We start from the raw sequence: 27,125 nt of genomic DNA on the forward strand, positions 1-27,125 counted from the left end.
TTTGCACCACTTTTACTTTGGCAGTGAATTTCTAACTAAATTTACAAAAGATGGGCGCGTACCGAATGGGAATATGTCTATCCGCTAAACACTTATCCGTCCTTTTTTAACATGGAAAATGAAACTTTATAAAGCTTAAACTATGATATGAAACCAACCCTTTTATTCTTCTCCTCTCTAGGAAACATTGGCTGCTTGAACTCTGTTTGGCCGTTCAATCATAAGAGAAACCACAAGTAAAGACCATGAAATCTCATGTGCTTATTTAAAGCAAACACTGCAGTCTGCAAATGAGTACAGTATATTATTCGCTTAAAATCCAAAATAAGCTCATCTTAGAGTCGGGAGCCAGATGGAAGTGAACACAAAATTAGAAACAAACAACTGGATGTACCCATACAATCATGACAGAAACTAGGAAGATTTATTCTTCCTGTGCGATAACACTAATCTCACCCTTCTCCAACAAGTCATAAAATTGCCTCACTTTCCTCTGCTCATTCCAGTGATGCATTTTCCAGAGGCCACCAGCAGCCAAACCAAGTACTATTCCAATGCATATCTCCTTGACAACACTTGGTCCCTTCAAGGTGGCATGGGCAACCCTAGAACCAGCCATTGCTTCTTTTAATAGGAAGCTTGTAAAATCTGCAGGTAGAAAATGTAATTTTAATCTTTTTCCCCCTTCTTAAGAGGCCCGAAAGCACTAGTAACAAATCAATAAATTAAAACAAAAGCAACTAAACTATATCTCAGATTGACAATGGAATATTACAGAATGGTAATGGTCTCAATGCAGTCCATTAAAGAATATTGGGAATCTTGTTAATACAAGCTTCCAAAAGGTGTTAATCTTCATGCCCCATGTGCTGATAGAATCAATCTTATTTGCAACCAGAAGCATACCAGGCATTGAATTGTACGGTCAAATACTCAGTAACCAAGAAGAGACTTTAACAAATAAATCCAGAAATATTTGTTCATCAGAAGCGAAGTTTCTGCATTTCACGACATCTGGGAAAACTTCTTTTTTTGATAAGTCATAGCTGGGCAAACTTCTCAACTCCAGTCAACTACTTTGGCACACTAACATTTACATCCATCATCATAGGTCTGTGAGATTATGTTCACTATACAGTTAAATCCTTTGTGATCCTCTCAGCCCCAAGAAAATATATAGTTTCCTTTACATTTGGAATTCAACTCAACGCAAAGAACCAGCAAACAAAACAAGTGTCAAAAACCAAAGGCCCAAAATAAAGAAAATCACATTGTTATCTAAATACACTATTCAGTTTGAGTACAAAAGGACCTGGTAAAACTAGTTTTTGAAATTATCTAAATATAACTTGAGAGCAACATCATGCCTAGGAAAAATGAACAAAATTACACGTGATCTTTGTATATAGAAAAAAAAGTTAAAAACTCAACTTTTCACGAGAAAATATAAGTAAAAAATAATGAAATCTAACGCAACTCCTGATAAAAAAAGTTCTGAGATTTTAACTCTTAAGAAATAAAAAACCAACCTGTTCATTGTCCTTACCATTCGCAAAAATAATGACTGATTCCAGATCCAAATATAAAAGCGCGCGTGTTAGAGGCTCAGTTAGATGGGTTTTCTATAGAGCCATCAATGACTTATATCTGATACCTAGCACTTAAGGTTTCAGTTATTTCTAACGCTTTCTCACCAACCAAACAGACGATGAAAAAAAAAGAAAGAATCATTAACAAAATTAACCAAGCAGACTGTACGAGCAAACAGCTTACAATAACAAAAAAAATCATAAAACAAAATTAATATCGTTAACAAAAACTTCACCAGAGGTGTAGACAAAGGAATCTTTTGGCTGAATAATTGATCAGATTTCTGATCTGTGGCAAAAGCCAGAGAAATTGGGGAACCCAGTGATGGCTGCGACTTTTTGGTGGTATTGGGTTAAATCTCTGTTTTGCCCTACTCTTGTTGAGAAATGGACGAGTAGTGTGGCGTCCTAAAGCCCTATGTTTGTTTGTTGGAGTTATCGTATTCAGCACTCGGATTTGGGATTTCTGTTTTTCATATTTTTTTTCTTCTTCATTTGTAGGGCTTGAGCTTCAAGGTTTTCGGCCCAAAATGGATCATGATAATTAGTAGGGGTGCAACCGGTCCAGTCCAGTTCTAGACAAAATTTAGGACCGAACCGGTATGTACCGGTTTTGCATTTTCAAAAAACCGATTACGCACCAGTTACCTCCCTAAACCAGTACTTCCGGTTTTACCTATTCCGGTCCGGTTTTAATCATCTACCATAAAAAAAATCTGCCATAAAAAAACTGCTCCCATGTAAAAAATGTGCTGTAACAAAAAAAACTGCTATAAAAATATAAAATCTGATATAAAAAAAAAAAAAACACTGTAACAACAAAATAAACCCTAAATCAGAAGCTCATTAAAGTTTTTACACTATGCAGTTATGCACATATTGATACCAGTTCACAAAAAAAAGAAGGATCAACCAAAACTGACTTTTTAATAGTGTTCAATGGACACCAAATAAATTAATATAAAGGAATCTCAAGTACATGAATTGCAACGACAAGCCAAAAGGGCAAAGTACCCTACCTCTCGTTACATAGCACAAGAGAAAAAGCTTCTAGGTTCCTTATATCAATACACATAATAAAGATTAATAGAGAAAGAAAAATCATCAATGCAATAACAGAAAATTCAAATAGAGAATACACACAATGCAAGAACGATCATAAAGAATACACACAAAAAGAATACACTCAGAATACACATAAAGAAATTCAAGAAGAGAATACACACAATGCAATAAAACATTGTAATGATTCAAGAAAACACAGAACATACAAGAAACCAAAACAGTAGAATCACTTATTGACATCCATGCAACCCAAAAAAATTTATCAGGTTCAAATCTACTAACAGATATATATGAACAAACAAACAAAATTACCCACAAAAACAAAAAGGAAAGAAATCAAGCTATTTTCGGCTGGATGGGGAACTATACATGTTCATCCTCGATGGGGAGCTATACAACATATATAAACCCTAAATCCTAAAATATAAAATTATACCTTCCACAATTATAAAATACAGATTCAGTTTGATGGGGAGATATACAAAAAAAACTATAAAATATCAACCCTAATCAGATTTCGAAATCTGTTAAAAACCCTAAATCTCAAATCTGTAAATTCTATAAAAACCCTAAATGAAATGAATCAATTAGCAATGAATTGAAACATTGTAATGATTCATGAAGTAAATGAAGATTTTGAAAATTAAAAAGCATATATATGTTCACATACCGATTAGCTCTCCGAGAGAGGGGAAAACAATATCTGTGATTCTGTAGCCTCGGGAACAATTGGAAGTAGAGGAGAACAGAACGTACCAACAGTGTCGAAAGCGAGGGGCTGTTGACGGCGTGAGAGAGGGGATGAGCGTGAGAGACGGCTGCGGGGACTCAGGGACTCGAGAGGCAGAGCAGAGATGGTCGAGCGGGGAAGCGTGGGGGAGAGTATGTAACCGTAATATATATAGCCCCATTAAACGACGCCGTTTGGCCTTTGGGACTAAAATTTAGTCTATTATATATATATATATAATATATAGTATAGTATAGAATAGTATAGTATAGTATATTTCTCAAAAAAAAAAAAAAAGTATAGTGTAGTATAGTATAATCTTAATATATGGTATATATAGTATACTATATTATATATTATAATACTAACTATATATTATACTATTATAGTGATACTATCATGATAATACTATATACTATACTAATACTAATACTAATACTAATACTATAAATAGTTATATATATATTTTGTTATAGTGATTTAACCTATTAAAACAAACTTATAGTGATTTAGTATAACAATATTAGTATAAGTCTAACTATAGCTATAGTGAGTTTGTTAATTGTTATGGTGAGTTTAATTTAATATAACTATATTATTGATAGTATTATAGTGATGGTATTAGTATAGTAATTTATTATAGTGATAGTATTAGTATTATATATACTTATATACTACAATATATTATACTTATATATACAACTATATAATTATATACTACTATAATATATAGTTATACTTACATATATAGTTATAATTATATATATATATCTATTCACTTATATTATAGTTAGATATACAACTATAACATATAATATACTTATATATTTATAACATCAATACATGTAATTAAAAAAATAAGATATACCATATACTATATCTATATATAATATATCGGTATTAGTTATATATTAGTATAGCTATAAATAAAATGTTATTAATAATTTAAATATATATATTATGTTTAAAACACATGATAAATTAAATTTTCATATTTAAGATTAAACTTTTATTTTTTTAAATTATAATAACATTATCTTATATATAATTATATTAATAAAATATGATCAAACAAATTACAAATATTCATATTTAAGATTAACATTTTATGTTATAATTTATAAATTATAATATGAAATTATTTTATATATAATTACATATTATATATCAAACTTATATATAAAAATTATTTTGTATGATACTAATTTTGTATAAAACTTATATATATATAAAATATTAAATTTTTTTTCCAACTGGGTTAGTTTGGTCCGGTCTGGTCTGATATTGGAAACCATGGAACCAGGATCGGACTTGATCCGACTAGTTTTACGATTACAAGAACTGGTCCCGGACTTAGAGGTGGTAATATGTGACGCGACCCGTTAACCAAACACGAACACAATACGATAAAAACGGTTTATGGTTTAGCCTTAACGGGTTCGAGTCAAAACAGATTGACCTGTTAAGACACGATTGCTTAACGGATTGATAATGGGTCAACCTGTTTTGACCTGTTATAACCCTTTAAAAAAGTGAAAGTTATAATTATACCCTTATGCCTAAAAATAAATTGTTGATATTTAATTTCAATATTTTTATTGTTTGAATTTTAATTTTGGACTTATAATTTGTTATATATATATTTTTATAGATATTGTGATTTTAACATTTATATAAAATTATTTTAAACTTAACTAGGTCAAACAAGTTAATTTCGAATCTGTTCAACCTATTTATATAAATGGGTCAAAATGAGCTGACATGACATCACTCGTTATATTAATGAGTTGTGGTATGTTTGAGATTTTGACACAATAAACTTAACAGGTTGAGTTAGGATTGATCTATATAGTATAATATATATGTTTTAATACGACACGAATACGATCTGTTAATACGATTTGACACCCCTAAAGACTAGTCCGATCGGTCCGTTTTTCTGATTCAAATTTACACCCCATTAATTAGAGACCAATTTCGTGCGTGAGGTATATCAACACCTGAGAACACTTTGGGTCTTGGGAACACATGTGGATCACACTATAAAGAAAACACTTGATTCTTGGGCTTAGTAAAACTCTGATTTTTTAAAAGCCCACCGTAAATGGACAAAAGGGATAATTATTTTGTTAAGGACATGTTTGAAAATCATCGTTTGAATAGTGAGATGAGATGATTTATAAATAATAATTAAATTATTAATCGAGATGAGATAATATAAGATGAGATTATATCTGTATCCACACAGGCCCTAACTCTTATCAGAGAGGATGACCTTCTTAAAAAAGATATAATGTTTAGTTTCTTGCAATTTCATATAAGAATAAATAATTTTACTCTATTTCGCTTTTAAAAGGGTAGTATATATTTAGAATAAAATATGGGATATTTTGATAATTTTATATCATATTAATAAGTGAAATAATTTTTTGTTTTATATAAAATGAATACTATCCTTTTTATTTGAAATAATAATAAAATCTTTATCTCTTTAGAGCATAATTACACGTGCTTCTGTCTAATATTTTAAGCCTTATCCCGCTTAATTATTTTAAGAACAGTTACATGCACTTGATCTCTCTAACACTTTATGTAGGTCGAGGATTATTGTCATGCATTTCATGAGGATGGAAGTAGTTTCTTCGACCCATTTGGTTGGATGAATCTCTACAATAAAGAAAGAAGAAAAATTATACTCATCTTCCCTTAACACACATCACACGTAATTTTTTATTTTTATTTATTTTTTCTTATTAAATATGTGGTGGTATGGATGATAAGTAGAAAAATTCAATTAATTTATAAAGAATTAAAAAAAAGTATAATATATGGTGCGTAAGATGATGAGTAACAAAACTTAAAAATATATATATATATATATAAAAGCTCTCTCAAATGCAAATTTTAAAACACAAGTTAAATAAACTTAGGAGGGGGAGAATCTCAACCAGTCCTCCTAAAGACCACATAGTTTGAACCAACCAACCAACGCCACTTGTAAAAGAATGGGTATTTTTTTTTTCCCCACATTTTAGGAGTATATTTTTTAGATGTTTTTCAACAAAATCAAGCCAAAGGAATGAAGATCCAAAGACAAAACCAATGTTTCCAATTCATTGTAAATGGGTTCCCATTCCACATTCAAAGTCAATCGCTGGTTGGTGCAGTTGCCACTCATTCACATCTATTTCTGCCATTTCATTCCTATTTTTCATTTTTCATTTTTATTTTTAAAGGTTATCAAAGATTCCTAACTGCATTCAACAGTCCATGATAGACCCAAGTCTTCTAAATACTTTCCGAATTAAAAAAGAAAAATTAAAAAGCGACCCAATTATATAATATATAATAATAATAATAATAATACATATATATTTGAACAATGATACATAACTTTTCAAATTTTGCATATCATATTTTTTAAAATTTTTAAAATTTATTTTTTTAAAATTAATTTAATTATTAGTTATATATTAAATATTTAATAAAAAATAAAAATAAAATAATATTATGCGTAAAAATTACGTGAATAATAAAAAATTGTTTAGATTTTTTTTCATATATTTTGGATACATATATTGCATTTATTTTTCCGTCGTCTACAAATAAATTAAGCACCCGAAAAAGTCCATGAAAGAAACTCCTGCAAACAGTCCTGCCGACTCCTGCTAGCTGCTACTACACCTCACCCACCCTCATTCGCTCACAGACTCGCAGTCAAAACTATACGTCTCTCTCTCTCTCTCTCTCTCTCTGTATCTGTATCTGTGATGGCGTGTTGCTCTGCCAATTCCCTGCTCTTTCTCTTCCTCATCTCAGCCATACCCATCGCCTACCTCATCTCCCTCGAGATAGCCAGGCCCTCTACCCACGTCTACCACTACCACAGCTCCGGCTGGTTCCGCGAGTGCGCCAAGTGGGACGATCTCAACCGTCGATTCCTCGTCTCTTTCCTTGAAGGTGGTGTGGGCCAGCTTTCAGTTCCCGAGGAACTGGACGGGAAGTCACCCGAGACCGTGATCTTACAGGAGGTCCCGTTGGTCAAGGACGTTGACTTGGCCGGAAATGGGTCCTTCGGCCTCGTCGTTGACCGGCCGAGGAACCGGCTTTTAGTGGCGATCGCAGATGCCATCGGAAACCGGTATGGTGCGGTGGCGGCTTATGATTTGTCAACGTGGAACCGGTTGTTTCTGACGCACCTCAGTGGCCCGAGTAAGTTGAGAACTCAGTAAAGAATATCATTTATTTGGGAGGATGTACTCGTCATGACACGTCAAACCCTTTACCTATTTTAAAATGAATAAATATAGATAAAAATTATTATTAAGAGTATCTATTTTATACATATAATATGACATAATTAATATGACATAATGTAGATTATATATCTAGTGTTGAGAATAATCAATTTAAAACAATCACATAACAATGAGTACAAAATATACACTATTATAATACCTTCTCTCTAACGTTACCCTATTTGGTGCATTCGAGGTTTGCTGTTACCATAGTTGTCTCACCGACTATTTTCTTTCTTTTGCTCTAATCAAACAAAAAATCTAATATGGTCATGTTCTCTTAAAAAGGATGTAACCGTTAAAAAGATGCAAGTTGCTCAATACTGTAACCAGAAATTAATTTTAGGAGTAAAAGAATAGGAACATGCCCGTTAAGAATATAATATTGAGAACGTTTATTTCAAAAGTTTAAGTAATAAATATATTTAATTATTTATATTATATTTTTATCACTCTCTTTTAAGTGTGCGTCAGACTCAGGAGTTGTTTGCATTCAAAATTTACCTCAACTTAACTTATTTCATCTCATCTCATCTCATTATTACAATTTTATCAAATTTTTATATAAAATATAATAAACACTTTAATTTTTTTAAATGTCAAAATAATTTTTTTAAATTTTCACATTAAATATAATAAATAATGTAATTTTTATTCTACTATTCATAGGTTATCTCAACTCATTTTTAAATCCAAACCAGTCCATTCGTAATGAATCAACAAATATGTAGAATATATAATTAAATAGAATAGAGTGTAGAGTCAAAATCTCTACTCTAATAATATGTGAGATTACTAATTGTCTAAAAATTTAAACTGATAGAAAGATATAAATTTAATTATTATATTATATTGTTTTTTTTTTTTTGATAACATTATATTATATTGTTAACAATGCCATTTGCGTGACATGATAAAATAAGGTATAATATATGCTCAGTGTCAAGATGGGGATCTGAAGTGAAACACCCAAGAATCTTGTGGTAGCTATAATATTATATTTCTCGAGGTCAAACCAAATGTATATCCATCCACTTGTCAATTTGTTCATCTCACGATTTTCCAATCTTTTGAATGGATGGAGTAGGTGATGGGAAATCTTTCGCGGAGGATGTAGCAGTGGATGCAGAAGGAAATGCATACGTTGCTGATGGAAAAGGTAATAAAATCTGGAAAGTTGGGGTTGATGGAAAGCTCCTATCCATCATAACAAGCCCACTCTTCTCTCCAAAAGAGTGGCACAGAAACTTGGTTGGACTCAATGGAATTGTATACCATCCGGACGGTTTCTTGATTGTGGTTCATACCTTTAGTGGGAATCTGTATAAGGTTGATATAGCAAAGGGATCAGATCAGGAAGTGAAGTTGATAAAGGTAGTTGGAGGGTCTCTGATCTTTGGAGATGGTTTGGAGTTACTCTCTCCAACAAAGCTCGTGGTTGCAAAGAACCCTTCTGGGAGATTAGTGGAGAGTTCTGATGGGTGGGAGACAGCTTCCGTGGTTGCGACATTGTCGGGGCCGACGCATCGTCTGGCAACAGCAGCAACTGTGAAGGATGGGAAGGTGTATCTCAGTTACCTGCTTGGCATGGGATATCCTAAGAAGAAGCATGCCATTGTCGAGGCTGTTTTTGCTGCTTGAAATTAAGGGAGTGATCATTGTAACAGTGTTTTGTTTTGCGTTAATTTCTTTTCCACTCTAATAAATGGTCTCTTTGAATTTTAGAGTTCGTATATTGATAAATAGTAATACACACTTTTTACTACTCCTTTAGTCCTTTTACAATCTTGTGTAATATGGATGACTGGTTGTATGAAATTTGAAATTCAAATTAGATGAAATGAGTTGTAAAATAGTTGTGTGCTCGTGAACTTTTAATTTGATATTTTCAACGTAATTTACATAGTTTTTTACTATACTATAATATGCGTTAATTCAAGCGAATTAGGAGAGTTGGGTTGGGTTGTATTTTGCCAATTTATTACATACATATTCCAAGACACGCAAAAAGACACAAGCGTTCACCGCGTGTTCTAGTTCTTTGCTGATGGTGCAGCATAACGTGATCCTGGATTCTCATTTATTGGAGTAAGTTATGTATTTTTTTTAAAATATTATTTCTATATACAAAATAAAATTTAAATTCTTTTAACAGAATGGGGATAAGGGATCCCACAAAAACTCAATATTAATTAAAAAAATAAAACGAAAAATAAGTTTTCCTTGAATGAATAATTAACAAATATGAAGAAAAATTTGTCCAGCAAAATAGACCTTTTTTTTTAAAATAATAATAATAAAAAAAAAAACAAGAAGATAGGTACATAACTTCTCAAAAAGAGAGAGCTCTACTTTGCAAATGGTCTTTTGCCCAACATATAGATAATCCAAACACATAACAAGTCACAAAGAGGCATGTTACCTCATATCAATAATTCATACATGGAAAAAAAAAGAAGAGAAAGGAAAGTGTATAAATATATAAATATATATATAATTTCAAACACACAACATGTCACTAGGAGGAATGTTAAATCATATCATCATTTCATTGATTTGTTATTGGCACACTGTCATCATGGCTCATGCAGTTTCAACACTGTCAAAAATATGTGCCAATAATAAAAAAAATGCTACAGATGTTCACGTCATTATTTTATTCATCCTGCCATGCCTATAAATCCTAATTCTCAAAAACTTATAGGTCATTAATTTCTCAAGAAAGGAAGTCCATGGCCCTATTGCATTGAATCCCTTCTGCCATCACTAGCAGGAGAGGGAGAGGCAACTCCTAGTTATTGGAAACAAAAGTTGAACAAAAAGAATAAGATATTATTTTGAGCAGAAGTTAACAATAGATAACTACTGTAGTAAAGAGATTAACAGGAAACCATAGAAAATAATTTATGATAGACTCTACAGGATATAAAGTTCTTAAGATTACCTGAGTCCGAGTGTCATTTGGCATTAAACAATACACACATAGCACTGTGCTTTGTAAGGAGCTGCAAGCCATATGAAAAAGAAATAGGAAATAGGTGCTACAATTTTCGACAGGCAATTAAAATTTTGGAGGTAAACTACTGTAAACAGCGGTAACAAATTTATATGAAAAGGAATATTTACATCATTAAAATAACAATAATATCTGCCTTGACAATGCTCTCTATCTATTGCCCTATTATACTGAACTGCTAGAAGGATTTCTTAGCTTATTTTTCAACAATTATGTTTGACCTTATTAGTACTATAGAATCTTATTGCTCGACCTTTATAATTTCTCGAAGCAAAATCGAGCACAAGAAGGTTCTCTGCTTTTAAGAAGTGTCACTCGTAGAAAAAGAACCTCTGGGAGTAGCCAGAGAAATGGACTACTATGTACATCTTGAACAGGGCCCAATGGCTAATGAGATTGGTGTTTCTTTGCTCTGCCTTGGGAGACTGATGAATCCTCCCTCTTGGAACCCTCCGGCTTTCGAGCCCATGCGGGTGCTTGGTCTGGTCCATATCGATAATCATAGAAGAGCTCCTCACTAGCTTCAATATGCTCCTTGGCAAAAATGCCAACGCGATGATCTCCTGCAACCAGCATTACCTATACAAACCAGTGTATCAGCTCAACGAACAACTAATTTGAGAGGGAAGTTACAGAAAGTCACATACCTTCGCATAGCAATTAGGGTTTGATGAGTGGTTTGCAAATTTCAGCTTGTCTCCTTTGCGGTAAGCATCAAGAACAAACTGTAAATAAATAACTAGCTGCTTTCAGATTTCAGACAACGTAAACTAAGAGGTTGAAGCTACAGTGCATTATATTTGGCCATGCATGGCATGCTTGTATAAGAAGACACCAAGCGGGGCAAACAGAGATGAAGGAATTGGAGAATGAAACACAAAATGAAGCATTCACTTTTCATTCGAAACTAAATGTTTGTTGAATGCGAGGCATCCTCAGGCCAGAACTCCAATTACATGATCCAATACATGTGTTCTGATGTAAGTATCTTGTTAGGCGGCACTACAAGCTTTAAAGGAGTAAACACTTCCACACATTATCCTAACAAAACATTTTTTTTTTCCAATTTCACCAACTTCCTCTTCTCACAACAGATACTTTTCCCTAAAGGCACTAAACACATTCACAATCTCAAAAGTAAGCTGATACAAAGAGTACTGATAGAATATTTCAAAAAACTAAATATTCATTTTATTTCCCTCAAGAATTCTTTCTCTATCACCATATTTTCCCTTCGTAGATCCCTACCTCCTATATTAATTGGAAAAAAAGCATAATGAGTGTACATGTTGATCTAAAAGTCTGCACCAAAACTTTTCAGCTAAAGTGACGGTATGTTGAAAATAATATTCTGCGAGAACAAAAAGCCTCAGACCTGTTGGTCAAGTGCCCATTTGGTTTTGCATCAGGGAGCTTAAAAAGTGCTTTTAGCACCTTAAAGCACTTTCATAACAAAAAGTGAAAAATGGCGTGTAACCTTTAACTTGTGATGAGGCAGCCTGACAACTCAAATTTTTAAAGACTAGTGGAGAAACTAAACAATGAAGGTCACTTGCCTGATCATTCAAGTCAAAAAGGAAAGATGAATTTGCCCGATCATAGATTTTCCCCCGCTTATCTGCTTCTCTATGGGATATCAATTCGCCAGTATACTCTCCAAGATAGTCATTTTTGTTCACAGGGTTCTGTAATCACACCAACCAACTCAGTCAGAAGACTTAGCTATATATTTTAGGGGAAAACAAAGAAACAATTTGTCTTCTACCTTCAAAAAGGCTCCCCATCCAGCAACATCAGACTTTGCCAAGAGAATCTAGTGTTCAGAAAGGAGAAAAAAAGGAGGTTATGATACAGTTTTGATCCTTGTGATGGGAACACTATCAATTTGGTTCTACTCATAAAAAAAACATTATCAATTTGGTTCTAAACACAAGGAATTGCTCACTCTCTGTTGTTGCCTTAGAAGCAGCCTCATGTTTCCACATTGGGCATCTCCTCGCCTGGGTGGCTCACCTAATGAACCGTCTCCACAACTGCATTAAGCAAATGACTTCAAACGCAACACTATAGATAAATGAAATCACAAAGAATGAACAACAAAATAAAATTTCATTTTAGACTTACTGAATTCACGATAATTCTTTAATTCACAATAATTCTTTAAATGTGGTGAGAAAATATCAAAACATCTTTAAGAGACATAAAAAATTTCATGACGTTTAATGGAGAACTGTCTAGACAAATGAAAGACTAATGAATAAGATTATAAGATGGGATTTACCAACACCAACGTAGTTAGTATCCAACTCAAATATATGAAACTCCTTACCTAACCCAGCAATTTCGGCAAACATCTGGGTCACATTCACGTCCGGCAGCAAAGCATGGGCATTGCCTACTTCTGCATTGACTTTTAGCACAATGGCATCCCCTGAATCGGTTTTTGCAGCTCTTTGAGCACCTGAAACATGTTTAAAAGTTCTATTTCATATTGTGTATCGGTTTCATAAATGGACAATGCTAGATGACCCCATGATTTTGCCCCCTCAATCTTACGGTTCATGCATTTTATTTTATTTTTATTTTATTTTCTTAATGATTAAGAAAGTGATTATTAATGAAGTTGTGTGTTTTTATTTTTACTTTTTTTTAATGATTAAGGATACTAAAAAAATGTTTAAAAGAAAATAATAAAAAAACCAAGAAATTTTGAACCAGCGCAACGCCCAGAGGTAAAAGCCGGGCGGCCTGCTAGCAGGATCCTTCATAAATATCCAACCAGCTAAACTTTTAGTCAGCAGAAAAAAGTGTGATATCCCATACTAATTGATAAGAGTAGCTGGGGTATGAAATCCCACATTGTTTGAGAATGAAAAATTCTTGCTCTTTTTAATGGTTCCAATGAGGATCCAATTATATCATTGACTGGTCATTTTGGAGTATAGGCCCAAATGTGGCTTGAGCCTCATTTGGGATGTTACAAATGGTATCAGAGTATATTCCAACAAAAAAATGTGGGACATGAGCCTTGCCACCTATGATGGACTAGCCTAACGAGGATATCAGGAATTTAAGGGGGGAAGATTGTGATGCCCTATATCTATTGATGAGGGTAAGTGATGTATGAGATCCCACATTGCTTGAGAAGAAGAAGTTCTTGCTCATTATAATGGTTCCAATGAGACTCTAATTGTATCATTGACTAGTCTTCTTGAAGTATAGGCCTAGATGTGGCTTGGGCCTCTTTTGGGGTGTTATAAAAAAAAAAAAACCCAAGCAATTGATTCACCTAAGGTTTAATTGGAAATTTCATGTGACTAGATATTTTTAATAAGCACGGGAACTCAAAAAGATTTCTTTAGCATCTCCATTCGAGTTTTTTAAGCACGAGAACGTATTCTGAATATTTTTATTTTCAAGTTCTATTCCTCTCAAATTTGTGTTTGGATTTCAATGTCTAACTTTTTTGTTTTGCTTCTGCTAGGCCATTACCACTCCAAGGCATATAAGCAATTTGTTCGGTCCAAGGGCTGCACTAACAATTATTTAGAACCATCTAGTGATTTCACTTGGAAGTATATGAATTTACACACATGTTGTGCACATTGGGTGGCTCCAAATAACTTGCTGGGCAGGTCATACATCACAATTCATTTGAAAGAATCTCTAGTGACTTTACCAAAAAGCTATGTATTGTCTAGTAAGTTCACTAGCGGAATAGCTGGCACCTTCTATGCATCACATATCTTATATTTAACCAGGAGTATTTATTGACCATGATAAAACAAAAAACATCTTCACCACTTGAACAGCTAATATTAAAAACCAATTGAACATACCCACAGTACTTCTCGCAGCAAGTTCCATCCTGTAGACAAGGGCATTGCTTTCCACACATCGACTGGCATCCACAAGGGCTATATTGCTTGCAAGACTGGTTTTTCCCATCAGCGATTCTTTTCCAAATTGATGGGTGGCCGGCAGATTTCCAAGAATATTTAAACTTCCGTGTTTTGCCCCTTCTACGTAGCAGCCGTGACCTTGCTGGCATATCTTGGTCCTAACACGAGAATACAAAAAGTAAATCAAGGCCCTATGTTTCATAGCCAACTTAAGGCTACAATTGCCACAGCCCATTAAAAAATAAAGGCTAATTAACAATACTGGTTAACAAGCAAGTGGGGAATAAAATTTTTTTTTTGATAAGTAAAAATATTATATATATCAAAAGGAGTAACCAAGTATGTATGCAAGTGGGGAGTAAAATTCCAAAGTCAAAAGATGACTTGCGGCTATCAAGCCAGTTCGATTATCTGGACCCATACCACTGAAGCTCAAATGTAGTCACTACAGCAATCTTGATTTTTAAGTCGGTTGAAGCACATGGAGCTCCTTTAAGATTTACCAAAAAAATTTGTACAACCTTCCAACGAAGGAAGAATACTACATAGGGAAACATGATTAATTTGACCAAATTGTAAATTCCCAAGGTTGAACCTTGATAGATGCGCGCTTGGAGTTGTGGATAGTCAAGCCCCATTGTGCTTGAAAATTTCATAAGAAATCATCAACGAAACAAGCTTTATGTGAAGGGAGAAGAATATCCCCATTGCTCAGCTAGTGCGACAGGTAATTCCACAATCTTGTTTTAAATCTCACTGGAGCTACAACAACTTCACCTACTAACTAGATAAAAATCAAAAGAAAAATGACAATCAAGGAAAAAAATACTTGGAATGCTTACAGTATATTCTATATCAGCTTTCCCCTTGTCTTCAGTAAGCGAGCTTGGTACAACAATGGCTCTGTTTGGCATTGAAGCTCCCCCGTCATGCATGTAAGTGGATACCTCTATGCAAGTCTTCAAACCAGAAAGTAAGTTCCTGGCTATGAGGCAGCTGCAAATCATGAGTCCTACATTAAGTGCAAACCGATAAACAAAGATACCTGTATCCCACCTTGAAAACAAGAAAAAAGATCCATAATTGCAAGAAAATATAAATTAAATTGATTGAGTTGGGCATCTACCAGAAGAAAACAGAACCTAATATGCACGTACCCCAACAAAAACAAGAAAAAAAGTTATCAGATGAATTAGACTAGAATCTCTGGCTCTGGCAGGTTTAATAATTTTTTTAAAATTCAAGCCACTTGTTGCCATTTGTAAGGCCATTTCCTCTCTCACTCTCACTCTCTCTCTCTCCTCAAATTTGTGTTTCCATCGAGAAAGATAACAATTGACCAAGGGAAACTTTGGTCACCATGATGCTGTTAGAAAAACACTGGTGTCCATTTATCTAGAAAATCATGGACACATCTATGAGCAAATAAAATACATAAATAAACAAGTTATTCAAAGCAGAAGTAACAATGGAAGTCTAAGCTCATACTCATACAAAGAAACTGGAAATATTACACATATAAGCACCCATCCAAAACTAAATTGGATGCTAACTTCAAGTTCTTCCCTTTGACACTGGATTTTTCTTAGTGACTCAGACTGTGGTCACTTATACAAATATACTTTTTATTGGTACACAAACGTTTGTAAAAAGTATGCAAAGCAGAAGGCTCCATACCTGTTTCTTCCAAACATCTCTATACCCTTTAAATACAGTTCTATCTCAATCGGTTTCCACTCAGAGCTACTTAACCCTTCGGTGCTTCGCCCTATAGAATTGGATGAGTGGTTCAGCTCAGGCACTTCTCTAGTGTCTTTTATTTCATCTCTGACATTGTCCTCAAATCTATCACAAGAAGCACTAACACAACTAACAAACTCGTTTAAAGTATGTTCAGCAGGTTCTGTTGGAGAGTATTTGGGGGTTGAAGTGTGATCCAGAGTAGGTTTCGCTTCACTACTTACAATTCCTATATCCAAAGCTGATAGTTTCTTCTGTTTCTTACCGGAATCCTGGAAATCATCAGAAACCAAGATTGAGTCAGGTCTTGTCACGTCTGTGAGCTCCATGACCTTGCGCTTCCCCATCCTTTGGTCGTCTACCGTCGTGAGAGAAGTAACTGAAATCACAGCAGCGACTTCTGAACTACAAATAGCTTCAGAAGTAACAGGTTGAATTTTACCAGAAATACATCCTTCATCTTGTATAATGTTTTCACTATTATGTGTACCTAGCTCTTCAGCATTACAGGATACAGGAGTACCAACCCTTTCTTCTAAAGTTGTACCTTCCATCCTTTGAAAATCATCAATAATTGAAACTTCTGGCAAGTCCTTGGCAACTCTTAACTGCAAGAATTTGATAGACTTCAAGTATTTCATGTGCAAGAGTGGCAGAAACCCTCAAGTAAACATGAATGGCAAATGGTGACTATGAAAAAAAAGGCCACTAAATTTAAAAAAGAAAGTGAAATGAAGCAGATTGTGTGGCCTGAGATTTGTTGAGTTGAGTTGTGTAATCATTCATCACAGGTTCAGAAAACGCAGACAGTTTCATGGTTTTTTTTCTTGGGTAGATAATTTGATTGTAAACTTACCTCTAACTGAGCAGAACCATTTTGAGAGGGATGGAGCTTTATTGGAAAGAGAAAAAAGTGTCATTAATACAAACACAATTGGATTAAAATGTATATTGCACAGAAAATTATGTGTCTCTCATAAACAAAACCCTCCTTTCTGATTACTATTAGCAAACTACCCCTCCAGTCAGATGCTAAGCATTCACAAGAAGGAACCAATTGTAAATAGGTGGCTGCCACATCAACATAGACACCACACACAAAAAAACACACATGAACACGGGGATGATCCAGGTCTCACAAAAGGAATGGCAGCTGGTTAGGAAAAAACAAGAGAACAGAAAATCATGTCATGGATTTTTCTGGTCCAAGTGGTAGGGGTTGGGTGTTCGGGTAGAGTTTTAGTTCTACGGGAAACAAGGGGTTGGGGTTGGGGTTGGGTCTGGTGTTTTTTGGGTCATTAGGGGATTTTTGGGTCATTTTGGGCAAGGTGTTTTCTTGTATACATTCAGTGTACTTGGTTTCTCCTTTTGATATATATAATATTTGTACTTATAAAAAAAAAAAAAAATCTGGTCCAAGTGTATCTTGTTTTTACTAAGAAATAAAACCCAAAGCCCCTTATCGGATTTGAACTGAAGAATTTCAAGAGGGGGAAAAATCCTTACCTGAAGATAACACTGAGCACTGCAAGGTGTCCTCTCTTCTTCGTGTTCAGAGCAGTATGACTGCTTTTCAGTCTGTCAAGAAAAGCCTCTGGTCAAATAAATGGATGAAACAAACATCAAACTAAGTCAAAACTATAAACAGTGCTGCTTCTTACAGGATAAATTAAAGCTTGAGAACAGCCATGTAGCCGGCAGTCAAATAGCTGTTGGATAGATGCAAATAGATAAGCATTTATATAGAAGCTTTTAATGAATTATATTGGGCACAGCCAGTGATTCTCTTCACCAAATAATAAAGATGAGAAATTTTCTAAGAACACATACCATACAACGACGACAGAAAAGGTTATCGAAAGAATCTAAAGCAGCACTAAGGCTCTTGTCCAAATATAAACCCCTGTCAGGTCCAAATTTCCAGGAGTCTTTGGAGTTCAGGTCATATTTCTCACAATACTTCTCCTTAAGTGTGTCATACCGCTCCTGCAATTTAAAAAACAAAAGCATTCGGCAATTAAAAAAGTGCTTAGAAGAAATCCAAGCCAATCATGTTTCAAATAAAGAATCAAGAAACTTCTACCATCCTCCTGAACATAATAATCAATATCATCTGTTAATTAAGATTACCTGCATTTCCAAACTGGTGCCTCCAATAAACTGGCTCAAAATGTTCACAACTTCCTCGCCTAGCCCATGCTCCTGAAAAGCCAACCTGAAAATTTCAAAAGAGAGAAGATTTAAAAGAAAATTCTTATAGTATGGAAGAACTCAATCCTCCTTAAGATTGGTGATAAACACATAAGCAAAAAAAGTATATAAGACCAAAGGTTAAGCATATTTCATGGCCATTTATGCTTGTCTGGACAACTTCTGAAGTAAGTCAAGCACCATCTAAGTTCCATGAAGTAGAAGCCAGCATAACTAGGAGTATCAATATCACTGTATGTAAGGATATTGACATCACGGCATTTAGGCTACCATTTTTTTATTTTATTTTATTTTTATCTCAGTTCTCCCTTTGATATATGTTTATGCCTAAAACATTCTCTCTGCAGAAGGATTGTCGTTATCTGAACAAGGTAATGCAAAGGTCTTTCTCTGACAAGAGTTGTACCACCAAACACAGAATCGATTTCTGTTTAAAAACACCATATCTACTTTGCAAGTATAGCATCTCATTTAAACTTACCACAGAATACGATCTTCACCCTCAGAAAAATCATGCTTCTCTTCCTCAGGTTCTGTAGTATCATCCTCACTGTCACTACAGACCAGTGCTTCGCCACCATGTTGCTCATAGTAGATACGCCTTCTCCCAACCACAGACTGATCTTCAGCCATTCTCTGGTTTCTGTGCTGTGTAACAAGTTTAAGATAGGAGGGAAAGAAATAAAATCTTCCTTTGAAACAATGGAACAAGAAGACGTATTTATTTTGCATTCCCTATCATTCCATGTTTCTCGCTTATAAAGTAAAAAAAAAAAGCATTAAAGAAGGGCACTGGACAAGTTCACATCAATGAAATGTCCAATTTGGTAAACCGAAATGGAGAGGACAGAGGAGTAACTCCATACCTGTCCAAAAATATCCAAGTTGTATATGGTGGTAACTTTTCAACATGTGGAAGTTTGGTACTTGTTGACAATAACACTTCGTGACTGTTAATATGGTCCTTTTCTCCAAAACCTTGTGCAAGTCCATTAAACTTGCAGAAAGGACGTTCAATTCTTGAAGAAAGCATTTTTCCAACCCCATTCTCCGTGAGTGAATCCTCTTTTCTTGATGTCACCAATATAGCCTGAGAAACATGACTTTCTAGCTTCCTTCCATTCTTCACAATTTTTTCCTGTGCAAGATATATGTAGGAGTTAGATGCAATAGGATAGCAACATGTGCCAAAGCAGGCTTCTCACTCTTGGTGGATAAGGTGTTGCACAGAACCAAATCCAAAGACATACTTGTAATGATTATGGTGAAAACGAGCAAGAGCTAATTCCATTCAAAAACTCCCGGTCAGGGTTCCAATTCAACCAAGCTGTTTGATTGCTTTATAGTTACAATGGATAAAGGAAAATGATTCCCTTACAACTCTCCTACATCTATTTTACAACTCTACACAAAATTGAGGGCAGTTTTGTACAATTGAGAATTTTTTTTTTTTTAATGAAGTGGTTTAATTGCATTGGTTGATTGTAAAATGATTACTAAAATAGTTGTAAATAATTTGTAGGTGTATCACTGCTCATGGAAAAATGCCAATCCTATAGATGAAATATTTGGCACAGAAGATGGTGCTTGCAGTATTCCAGAATCATATGGAGAATTTAAATTACCACAAAGCAAAGAAATGCACTTATAAAAAAAAAAAAACAAAGCAAAGAAATGTATGATTCACTCAACTTAATAAATAATATAAAAATTAAATAATAGGGCTCTGTGTGTGTGTGCGCGCGGATGTAAAACTACAAATAAAAGGGCATCAATGGGATGCAATTATTGAAGAAATTGAACTTGTGCAACTTTTAGTAGAAAATAGAAAGTGGACTACTCTATACTCCACAAAACCTACAAAGATAATCATGCAAGCAAAAAGGTGAGCATTCTAATACTGAGAATTGCATCGGCCTCAAATATAATAAAATATGAGACCTTGTTTTTAATATGTCATGAAATATGAGACTTACTTTGATTGAAACAATTCTCTCTGCTTGAATTTGCTTCTTTAGCTGATTTATCTTATATGGTAAGGCTCCAAGAGAATCACTTGACTGTTCTCCGCTTGATTTCTGTCAATGTATACAACACAAACTATATAAGATAATTTTTTTCAAACAAAAATTGCATGCACAATTATCGACGCCTTTATTAAGTCCTAAGTAATTTCACTTTGAACTGGATGTTTGATGTTAAGTCCTAAGTAACTCATTAGTTTCACCTAATGCCCCCGTTTGCTGCAGAAAAAATTAATTTCTCGACAAACAATTGGAGGTTGAACAGCTAGAGTATTGCGATAAAAGCGCTACTCCTAAACAAAAAATTTCGAAATTTAAATTCACGAAAATGGGGTACTGGATATCAAATCTACGATCTAAAAATCCAAATCATAAGAGAATTAAGAGTTCCAGGAAAATCATGGGTATATACAAAAACAAGAACCGCTGAAGGAAGTAGCGGATTCAATAATCGGGGGAGAGAGAGACTGACTCTGATTTTGATGGCAGAGTCGCTTGCTTTGGACACCATGGCTGCTCTGCTATGCAACTCCGAGGCCCGAGGGAGAGATGAAAGAAGTAATGTTGGCCCGCCGAAACGGGGGGGAAGGTTCGGTGACGTGGCGTACACGATGCGAATGAGACCACCTGAAGGTCTCTGACCGAAACCACCACTTTCTTTTTCTCTCTTCTTCTCCTCTTGAAGTGTTGTTAAATCTTTCCGTTTTATATCTAATCACCTTTTTCAACCATTTATTTCTGTTTTATATCTAATCACCTTTTTCAAGGTTCCAAATGCGTAATCTACTTTTCAGTTTTCACCACTTTTTTTTCTTTTTTTTTAAAGTGTCTCGTGAAATGAGTCTTTTTATTTTGAGTCTCGTTACGGATTCTGAATTTGAGATTCAAAATTTGTTACGAAAAAAGTAAATTTTTTTTTTTTATTTTTTATGTATTTTTTTAATCATTATAAATATTTTTTTTAAAAAAAAAAAATTCACAATACTATTAAAAAATAATTTTTTAATCATTCAATAAAAAAAAAAAAATCCCATTCAGAATATTTTTTGAATCCCGAATTCAAGACCCAAAATATTTATCTTTTATTTTTATTTTTTCTAAAATGCTCGAGAAATGAATCTGGTAACTTTAATATTTAATATTAAATATTAAATAATAATAAAAAGTAGGTGATAAATAATAATAAAATAATAAATCATAATAAATTATTTTTAGAATTGAGAATACTCTACAATGCAAATTAGTTAGGTTGCGTTTAGGTTGTGAGATGATTTCAGATATTCTGTGAATAGTAATAAAAAAGTAATGATAAAATATTGAATAGTCATAAAAAGTAATAATAAAATAATGAATAATAGTGAAGTATTCTCAATTTTGAGAATATTTTACTATCCAAACTAGATTGTGTTTGGATAATGAGTTGATCTCATATATTTTGTGAATAATATTTAAAAATAATGATAAAATATTAAATAATAGTGAATAATAGTAAAAATAGATAAAAAATAATAATAAAATAATTGACTACCCAAGTGAAACCTAAGACACCACCAATTGTCAAGAAACCTTACAATAAATTGCTCTATTGATACTCTTTGTAATATATATATTTTTAATTAGATCACATTTTATATTTGTCTTTTTTCACTAATGAAAATGTAATATCTTAAATTTAGTATTAGGGAGTTTGCGAAAGAAAGAAATTCACACTAATTATAAGTATTTCACAAGATTTAAATTTCAACATTGATGAGATCTCTTGGACTATAAAATAAATATGACTTGAGAGTTTTTATCGGATCATTAGTAGGTTATAAAAGGCATCATATTTCAATTTAAAAAATAAAAAATAAAATCTATTATTAAAAAATTAATTTTTTAAAAAAATACACGAGACTTTCACCTATTAAAAATACCATTTCTCAATCTGATTTGCCAGCGCTTAAAGCCGGAAGTGTGCGAATCTACTTGCAGATTACAAGTCTTTCGTTACTCTGTTCATTAAGCCTTTGTTCCCGTTTCTTGCACGGGCATGAAATATAACTCTTTAAGGAATCTTCCTGGCTAAACACTGAAACCACATTCGATGCCCATAAAAGATTGAACCATAATCCAAAGGTAAATGAAATAAACTAGTCAAGAAGAGGCAACTCTTAATATTTGGAATCATGTTTAATAAAAGAATAGTAGACTTGCTTTGTTCTTCAGAGTCTACATACTGCATTTGTTTCACAAAATAAACAAACATAGACAAATTGTCCAAGACATGACAATGCTCCATTTAGAGATCTCCCCGGGAAAGAGAGTGTCAAGTCTAGCTCTGGGTTGCCCCAAGTATTGCACATACATATATATATATATATATATATATATTTATGAGTAATGCTACATACAATCGTGGAGTGCGCAAACGTCGTATAGTCGCTTTAAAAAAGAGTAAGGTCCACTATTAACAATTTATTTATTTTTGGTGGTTATAGTATTTATTTATTTTTTTCAAAGTGATTGTACGACGTTTGTACACTCACGACTGCAACTATCATTTATTTATATTTAGGGTACTATATCAATATGTTACTGCGGAAATGGTAAACCCTCGTTCAAGCCGAATAGGGTTTATACCACGAATAAGATATTCGAGACACATAATGATGAAAATTGAAAACCTTTGAAGTTGTTGAGAATGAAACCTGGCAACTCCACACAAATGCTGCGCCTCTCTTTTAATTAAACTTCCAAACCGAAAGGGAATGAAGTGGGGTTCCCTTCCACCCAACAAGTAGACTTTTCCCATTCTTATCCAATGTGCAATAATTTGTACAAGAGAACCGTTCGACAACCAAACTGGCTTGGCGTAGGGATGACTCACTTAACCCAATTTCCACCATTTTAAACCTCAAGAAGAACGCCCTCCAGACATCCATGGTGACATTCCGATTAGTACTTCCTCGACCCTCTTCTGCTACAAGGTTTCTGATGTGTTCACCCAAAAATGCTTCCGTTCTCATCCTCTCCTCATCATACTGTTTCATGCAAGTCTCCAGGCTATCAAAGTATGCACAATAAAAGAACAAAGCTTCAATGAAGCGATTCACAAATGAGGGTGAATTATGGTTTGCTTCGACTTCAAAGACAACCATTATAGATGGAGAGAGATTTCTGATAACACTCATAAAGTTTTCAATGCAATTAGGCCTTGAAATCATTGTTCTCAGTACTAATGGAGCAAAAATGATCACTTCTTCTTCATCTTCAATTTCGAATAGTTCTTCCTTGATATCTTTCATGTCTGATAACAAAACAGACTTAAATGTAAAGGGCAAGTTTAAGGACTCGGCAACAATGGCTAACCTCTTACCGGTCTTCTCTATACTCTCGTTGCAGATTGATCCAAGTCCAATGGCAGTTATCTTAAGAAGCTCAATGGGGAAATCTCTTCTCTCTGCAAGAGCCTGCATCAAGAGTGACCAATGCACTCCAGACCTGATTTCGATATCTATCAAATGGACCTTACGCTTCAATTCAACGTTTTCAACTATGGCTTGGATTCCCGTGAATAGCGCTATCTGAGGGAAAGGAAGTTGTTGGTAAAATTTAAGCAATGCACTATTGCTACCCAAGTGTGCATTGTTTTGCTCGAATCCCGTTACTCTGACCCTTCCTGATTCATTTTGAATCCTCTCTCGGAGCGCTTCAGCAAAATGAAAAACAACTCTCTGCACTGGACTACCCCTTGGAGAAGAAATCCAATCACAACGTAAAAGCAATCTGCTTGCACGATCATATTGTTGGTAGCCAACCTTCTCAGCCACAGAGAGAAGATAGTGGGCAAGTTCCACATCTTTTTTTTCATCGTCAGACAGACCCGAGAGAGCAAAACCAAAAGGATGCATAGGCATGTGGTAATTATAATTATACATCTGAGTAGATAATTGTACATACCTTGCTCCAGCCACCCTTATGATTTCCTCGGTTGATAATTTTCGGCTAAGAGCACGAGTTTCAGCGCTTATCTCACTTAACTTTTCCGAGTTTTCTCCCTGCAATCTCTGGAACCCACTTCCATCATCTTGTAGGAGCTCTAGAAAAGCTAACGAAGAAGGATGTGGAAATTGATTGTCGTTTTCAAGAATTTCCGAAACTCTGGTGGGGAGATGTACAAGCCCTGTACTTTCTCGGATTGTTTTTGTTGGTGGGAAAACAGGGTTGAAGTGAAATTCATCAAATGTTTGATATCCTGACTTGGGTTGTTGGTGCTGTAGTTGATCTTTCAAGAAATGAGTTCCTCTATTACCTCTGTCCCCATGATGAAAACCATATCGAGTAGAAATAGGACTACCCTCTCCCGATTCAAAATTAAACAAGTGGTCTTGTTTCGCTTTCTCAAAGCCTTCAAGAGAACCAAAACTGCCTTGGATTCCATCAAAATCAAATGGGGTTGAAGAGAAGAAGAAGGTGTTATCCATAACAGAGCAGGAAAGCCAGAAAATCTTCCTCCAAGTGAGTCAATATGGTTATATCTAGAAAAAGACCGACTACAAGACCTGTAATATCTGCACTCAAGCTCAATTACATTGATCACAGAAATGGTGACGTAGAAAACAAAACATAAAAACACAATGCCAACCATGATGCTGAGATCTCGATGTATCCATCGCAGCCAACGGCCACGAAATGCCAAGGACTGGATTTTGATGAAGAAATAAGGTAGGTGAGAAATCAAAGTCTGAGTGACGACGACACAATACTTATTGTATGCATAGTTGTTGTGTCTTCATCGCCTGAAACAAGGGAAAACATCCATACAGATGACTGTTGCTACGAACTAAATTAGTGCTATTATTTTTGTATGAAAAACGACAAAGTCCAGCCTGCGTGATCCGATATTGGCGTTAACCAGAAAGGCTAATATTTATCTGGATGAGTAATGTAGAGTACAATGACATGTCTCGACTCTCGATCATGTCTACAGTTTTATTTTGTGTCTATATTATATTTATTTTTTTTTGGCCTACCAGTATCTATCTTATTCATAATTCATGTATGCATGTATGTATGTATCATGCATGTATGTTGTTAAGAGGTGGCTTGAATTCAGTTGAAATAGTACTATGTTGTATGTTTGCTCGAGCGGAGGTTCATTCAGCTCGAGCGAAATGCAGTCCGAGAGCTTCTCTCAACATCACTCGACATTCAGCTCGAGCGATATGCAAGTCCGAGAGTTTCGCTCGATGTCGCTCTTCTGTTAGCTTGAGCGAAATGTCAAAACCCTACGCTCGCTCGAGACTCGCTCGAGAGTTCGCTCGAGCCAATGTTCTCAGAAGTGAATTTTCACTGTTTCTATAAATATCAAACGGCGCCTCTTTTATTTTTTACACTTCAGAAATCACTTTTATTTGTTTTAGTGATTTTCTTGAGAGAAGTTAGAGAGCTAGAGAGATAACTTCTTTGTGAAAGAAGTTTTTTATTATTTTTCTGTACTCCATCTTTGTTGATAGTGAAAGCTCTGATACCGACCCCACCAGTGGACGTAGGCTCACTTTGAGCTGAACCACTTAAATCTTGGTGTTGTTTCTGTGTGATTGTCAGTATTTTATTTTGCTTATTTCCGCTACTATACTTCGAGTTAGTCTTAGATATACAGTTATTCCCAACAAATTGGTATCAGAGCTTGGCTCAGTATGATCTGGTGGGATGGCTATGGCTAAGTTTGAAGTGGAGAAATTTGACAGTCAGAACAGTTTCAGTTTATGGATCATCAAGATGAAGGCTTTACTGCGACAACAGAGCTTGTCAAAAATATTAGAAGAGAAGGTATCTGATGATTCTCCGGCTCCTTCAAAAGAAGAAGAAGAAAAGGTACATAGTACTATTCTTTTGTCATTATCTGATGGAGTTTTAAGGGAGGTTGTTGACGAGGAGATTGCAACTGGTCTTTGGTCTGCACTTGAGAATTTGTACATGAAGAAATCTCTCACCAACCGTTTGTATTTGAAACAACGGTTATACACTCTCAAAATGAAGGAAGGTACTCTTATTTCTGAATACCTAGATGAATTTAATAAAATCATTATGGATCTGAGGAATATTGATATTAAGCTTGAAGAAGAGGATCAAGCGTTAAGTATTTTGTGTTCATTACCCAGTATTTTTTGAGAATTTTGTGAATTCCATGTTGTATGGTAGATGTAAAATCTGCTTTGAATTCTAAGGAATTGAGGAATAAATTGAGTGTGAAGGGCACTAATGAACAAGTTAGTGGCTTGTTTGTTAAGGGGTCCTCAAGCAGGGGTAGATCAACTGACAGGGATTCAGAGAAGTATAAGGGTAAATCCAGGGACAGTTCACAGTCAAAGTTTAGTAAGAAAAATGTCAAATGTCATTACTGCCATAAGTTTGGTCATTACAAAGATGAGTGTCCAAAACTAAAAAACAAAAAGGATGGCACTAGTTCCTCTAATGCCGTTAGTGTTGTTGATGAAAGGTCTAACGACCCAGATATTGTTCTAGCAATTAGCGACTCCAGTAGTCACTTTAGTGACAAGTGGGT

At 34.5% G+C, this 27,125-nt stretch overlaps 4 protein-coding genes across 12 annotated transcripts; 1 reads left to right on the top strand and 3 right to left on the bottom strand.

Annotated features, from left to right (window-relative positions):
• Window positions 1–237: 237 nt before the first annotated feature.
• Window positions 238–3,584, bottom strand: LOC109007317 (cytochrome c oxidase subunit 5C). 2 transcript variants are annotated; one of them, XM_018986947.2, is made up of 2 exons: window positions 3,325–3,584; window positions 238–648 (listed from the first exon to the last, which is right to left on the bottom strand). In XM_018986947.2, exons 1-2 carry the CDS (start codon window positions 3,563–3,565, stop codon window positions 425–427), a joined length of 465 nt encoding a protein of 154 aa, XP_018842492.2. In that variant the 5' UTR covers window positions 3,566–3,584; the 3' UTR covers window positions 238–424. The 2 variants fall into 2 exon arrangements, with proteins under 2 accessions (XP_018842492.2, XP_018842493.1); XM_018986948.2 differs by having other exon boundaries at window positions 3,411–3,522.
• Window positions 3,585–6,985: 3,401 nt separating this feature from the next.
• Window positions 6,986–9,516, top strand: LOC109007316. The gene is made up of 2 exons (XM_035695423.1): window positions 6,986–7,596; window positions 8,770–9,516. Exons 1-2 carry the CDS (start codon window positions 7,155–7,157, stop codon window positions 9,321–9,323), a joined length of 996 nt encoding a protein of 331 aa, XP_035551316.1. The 5' UTR covers window positions 6,986–7,154; the 3' UTR covers window positions 9,324–9,516.
• Window positions 9,517–10,763: 1,247 nt separating this feature from the next.
• Window positions 10,764–21,259, bottom strand: LOC109007312 (histone-lysine N-methyltransferase EZA1-like). Of its 8 annotated transcripts, none has more exons than XM_018986932.2 (19): window positions 21,048–21,259; window positions 20,528–20,629; window positions 19,418–19,689; window positions 19,033–19,194; window positions 18,471–18,555; window positions 18,171–18,326; window positions 18,002–18,049; window positions 17,847–17,918; window positions 17,197–17,232; window positions 16,888–16,948; window positions 16,278–16,719; window positions 15,443–15,596; window positions 14,538–14,758; window positions 13,028–13,159; window positions 12,644–12,731; window positions 12,464–12,511; window positions 12,255–12,383; window positions 11,346–11,423; window positions 10,764–11,277 (listed from the first exon to the last, which is right to left on the bottom strand). In XM_018986932.2, exons 1-19 carry the CDS (start codon window positions 21,084–21,086, stop codon window positions 11,086–11,088), a joined length of 2,517 nt encoding a protein of 838 aa, XP_018842477.1. In that variant the 5' UTR covers window positions 21,087–21,259; the 3' UTR covers window positions 10,764–11,085. The 8 variants fall into 8 exon arrangements, with proteins under 8 accessions (XP_018842477.1, XP_018842476.1, XP_018842480.1 ...); XM_018986931.2 differs by having other exon boundaries at window positions 16,831–16,948; XM_018986935.2 differs by having other exon boundaries at window positions 16,278–16,368; window positions 16,606–16,948.
• A 1,832-nt stretch (window positions 21,260–23,091) lies between these two features.
• On the bottom strand, window positions 23,092–25,334 carry LOC109007314 (DELLA protein RGL1-like). Its single transcript, XM_018986942.2, has one exon. The coding sequence runs from the start codon at window positions 25,039–25,041 to the stop codon at window positions 23,299–23,301; it is 1,743 nt and encodes a 580-aa protein (XP_018842487.1). The 5' UTR covers window positions 25,042–25,334; the 3' UTR covers window positions 23,092–23,298.
• Window positions 25,335–27,125: the final 1,791 nt, after the last annotated feature.

Source organism: Juglans regia, chromosome 11, assembly GCF_001411555.2.
Source record: "Juglans regia cultivar Chandler chromosome 11, Walnut 2.0, whole genome shotgun sequence".
NCBI classification, from domain to species: domain Eukaryota; kingdom Viridiplantae; phylum Streptophyta; class Magnoliopsida; order Fagales; family Juglandaceae; genus Juglans; species Juglans regia.

Coding starts and splice junctions, on each gene's coding strand:
- LOC109007317 (XM_018986947.2), bottom strand. CDS start 3,565: ATGGGGCTATATATATTACGGTTACATACTCTCCCCCACGCTTCCCCG. Junction 649..3,324: donor CTCTCTCGGAGAGCTAATCG/GTATGTGAACAT, acceptor TTCTACCTGCAG/ATTTTACAAGCTTCCTATTA.
- LOC109007314 (XM_018986942.2), bottom strand. CDS start 25,041: ATGGATAACACCTTCTTCTTCTCTTCAACCCCATTTGATTTTGATGGA.
- LOC109007316 (XM_035695423.1), top strand. CDS start 7,155: ATGGCGTGTTGCTCTGCCAATTCCCTGCTCTTTCTCTTCCTCATCTCA. Junction 7,597..8,769: donor GACGCACCTCAGTGGCCCGA/GTAAGTTGAGAA, acceptor TGGATGGAGTAG/GTGATGGGAAATCTTTCGCG.
- LOC109007312 (XM_018986928.2), bottom strand. CDS start 21,086: ATGGTGTCCAAAGCAAGCGACTCTGCCATCAAAATCAGA. Junction 12,512..12,643: donor TTCTAAGGCAACAACAGAGA/GTGAGCAATTCC, acceptor TCTGAACACTAG/ATTCTCTTGGCAAAGTCTGA. Junction 11,424..12,254: donor TTTTTGACTTGAATGATCAG/GCAAGTGACCTT, acceptor ATTTATTTACAG/TTTGTTCTTGATGCTTACCG.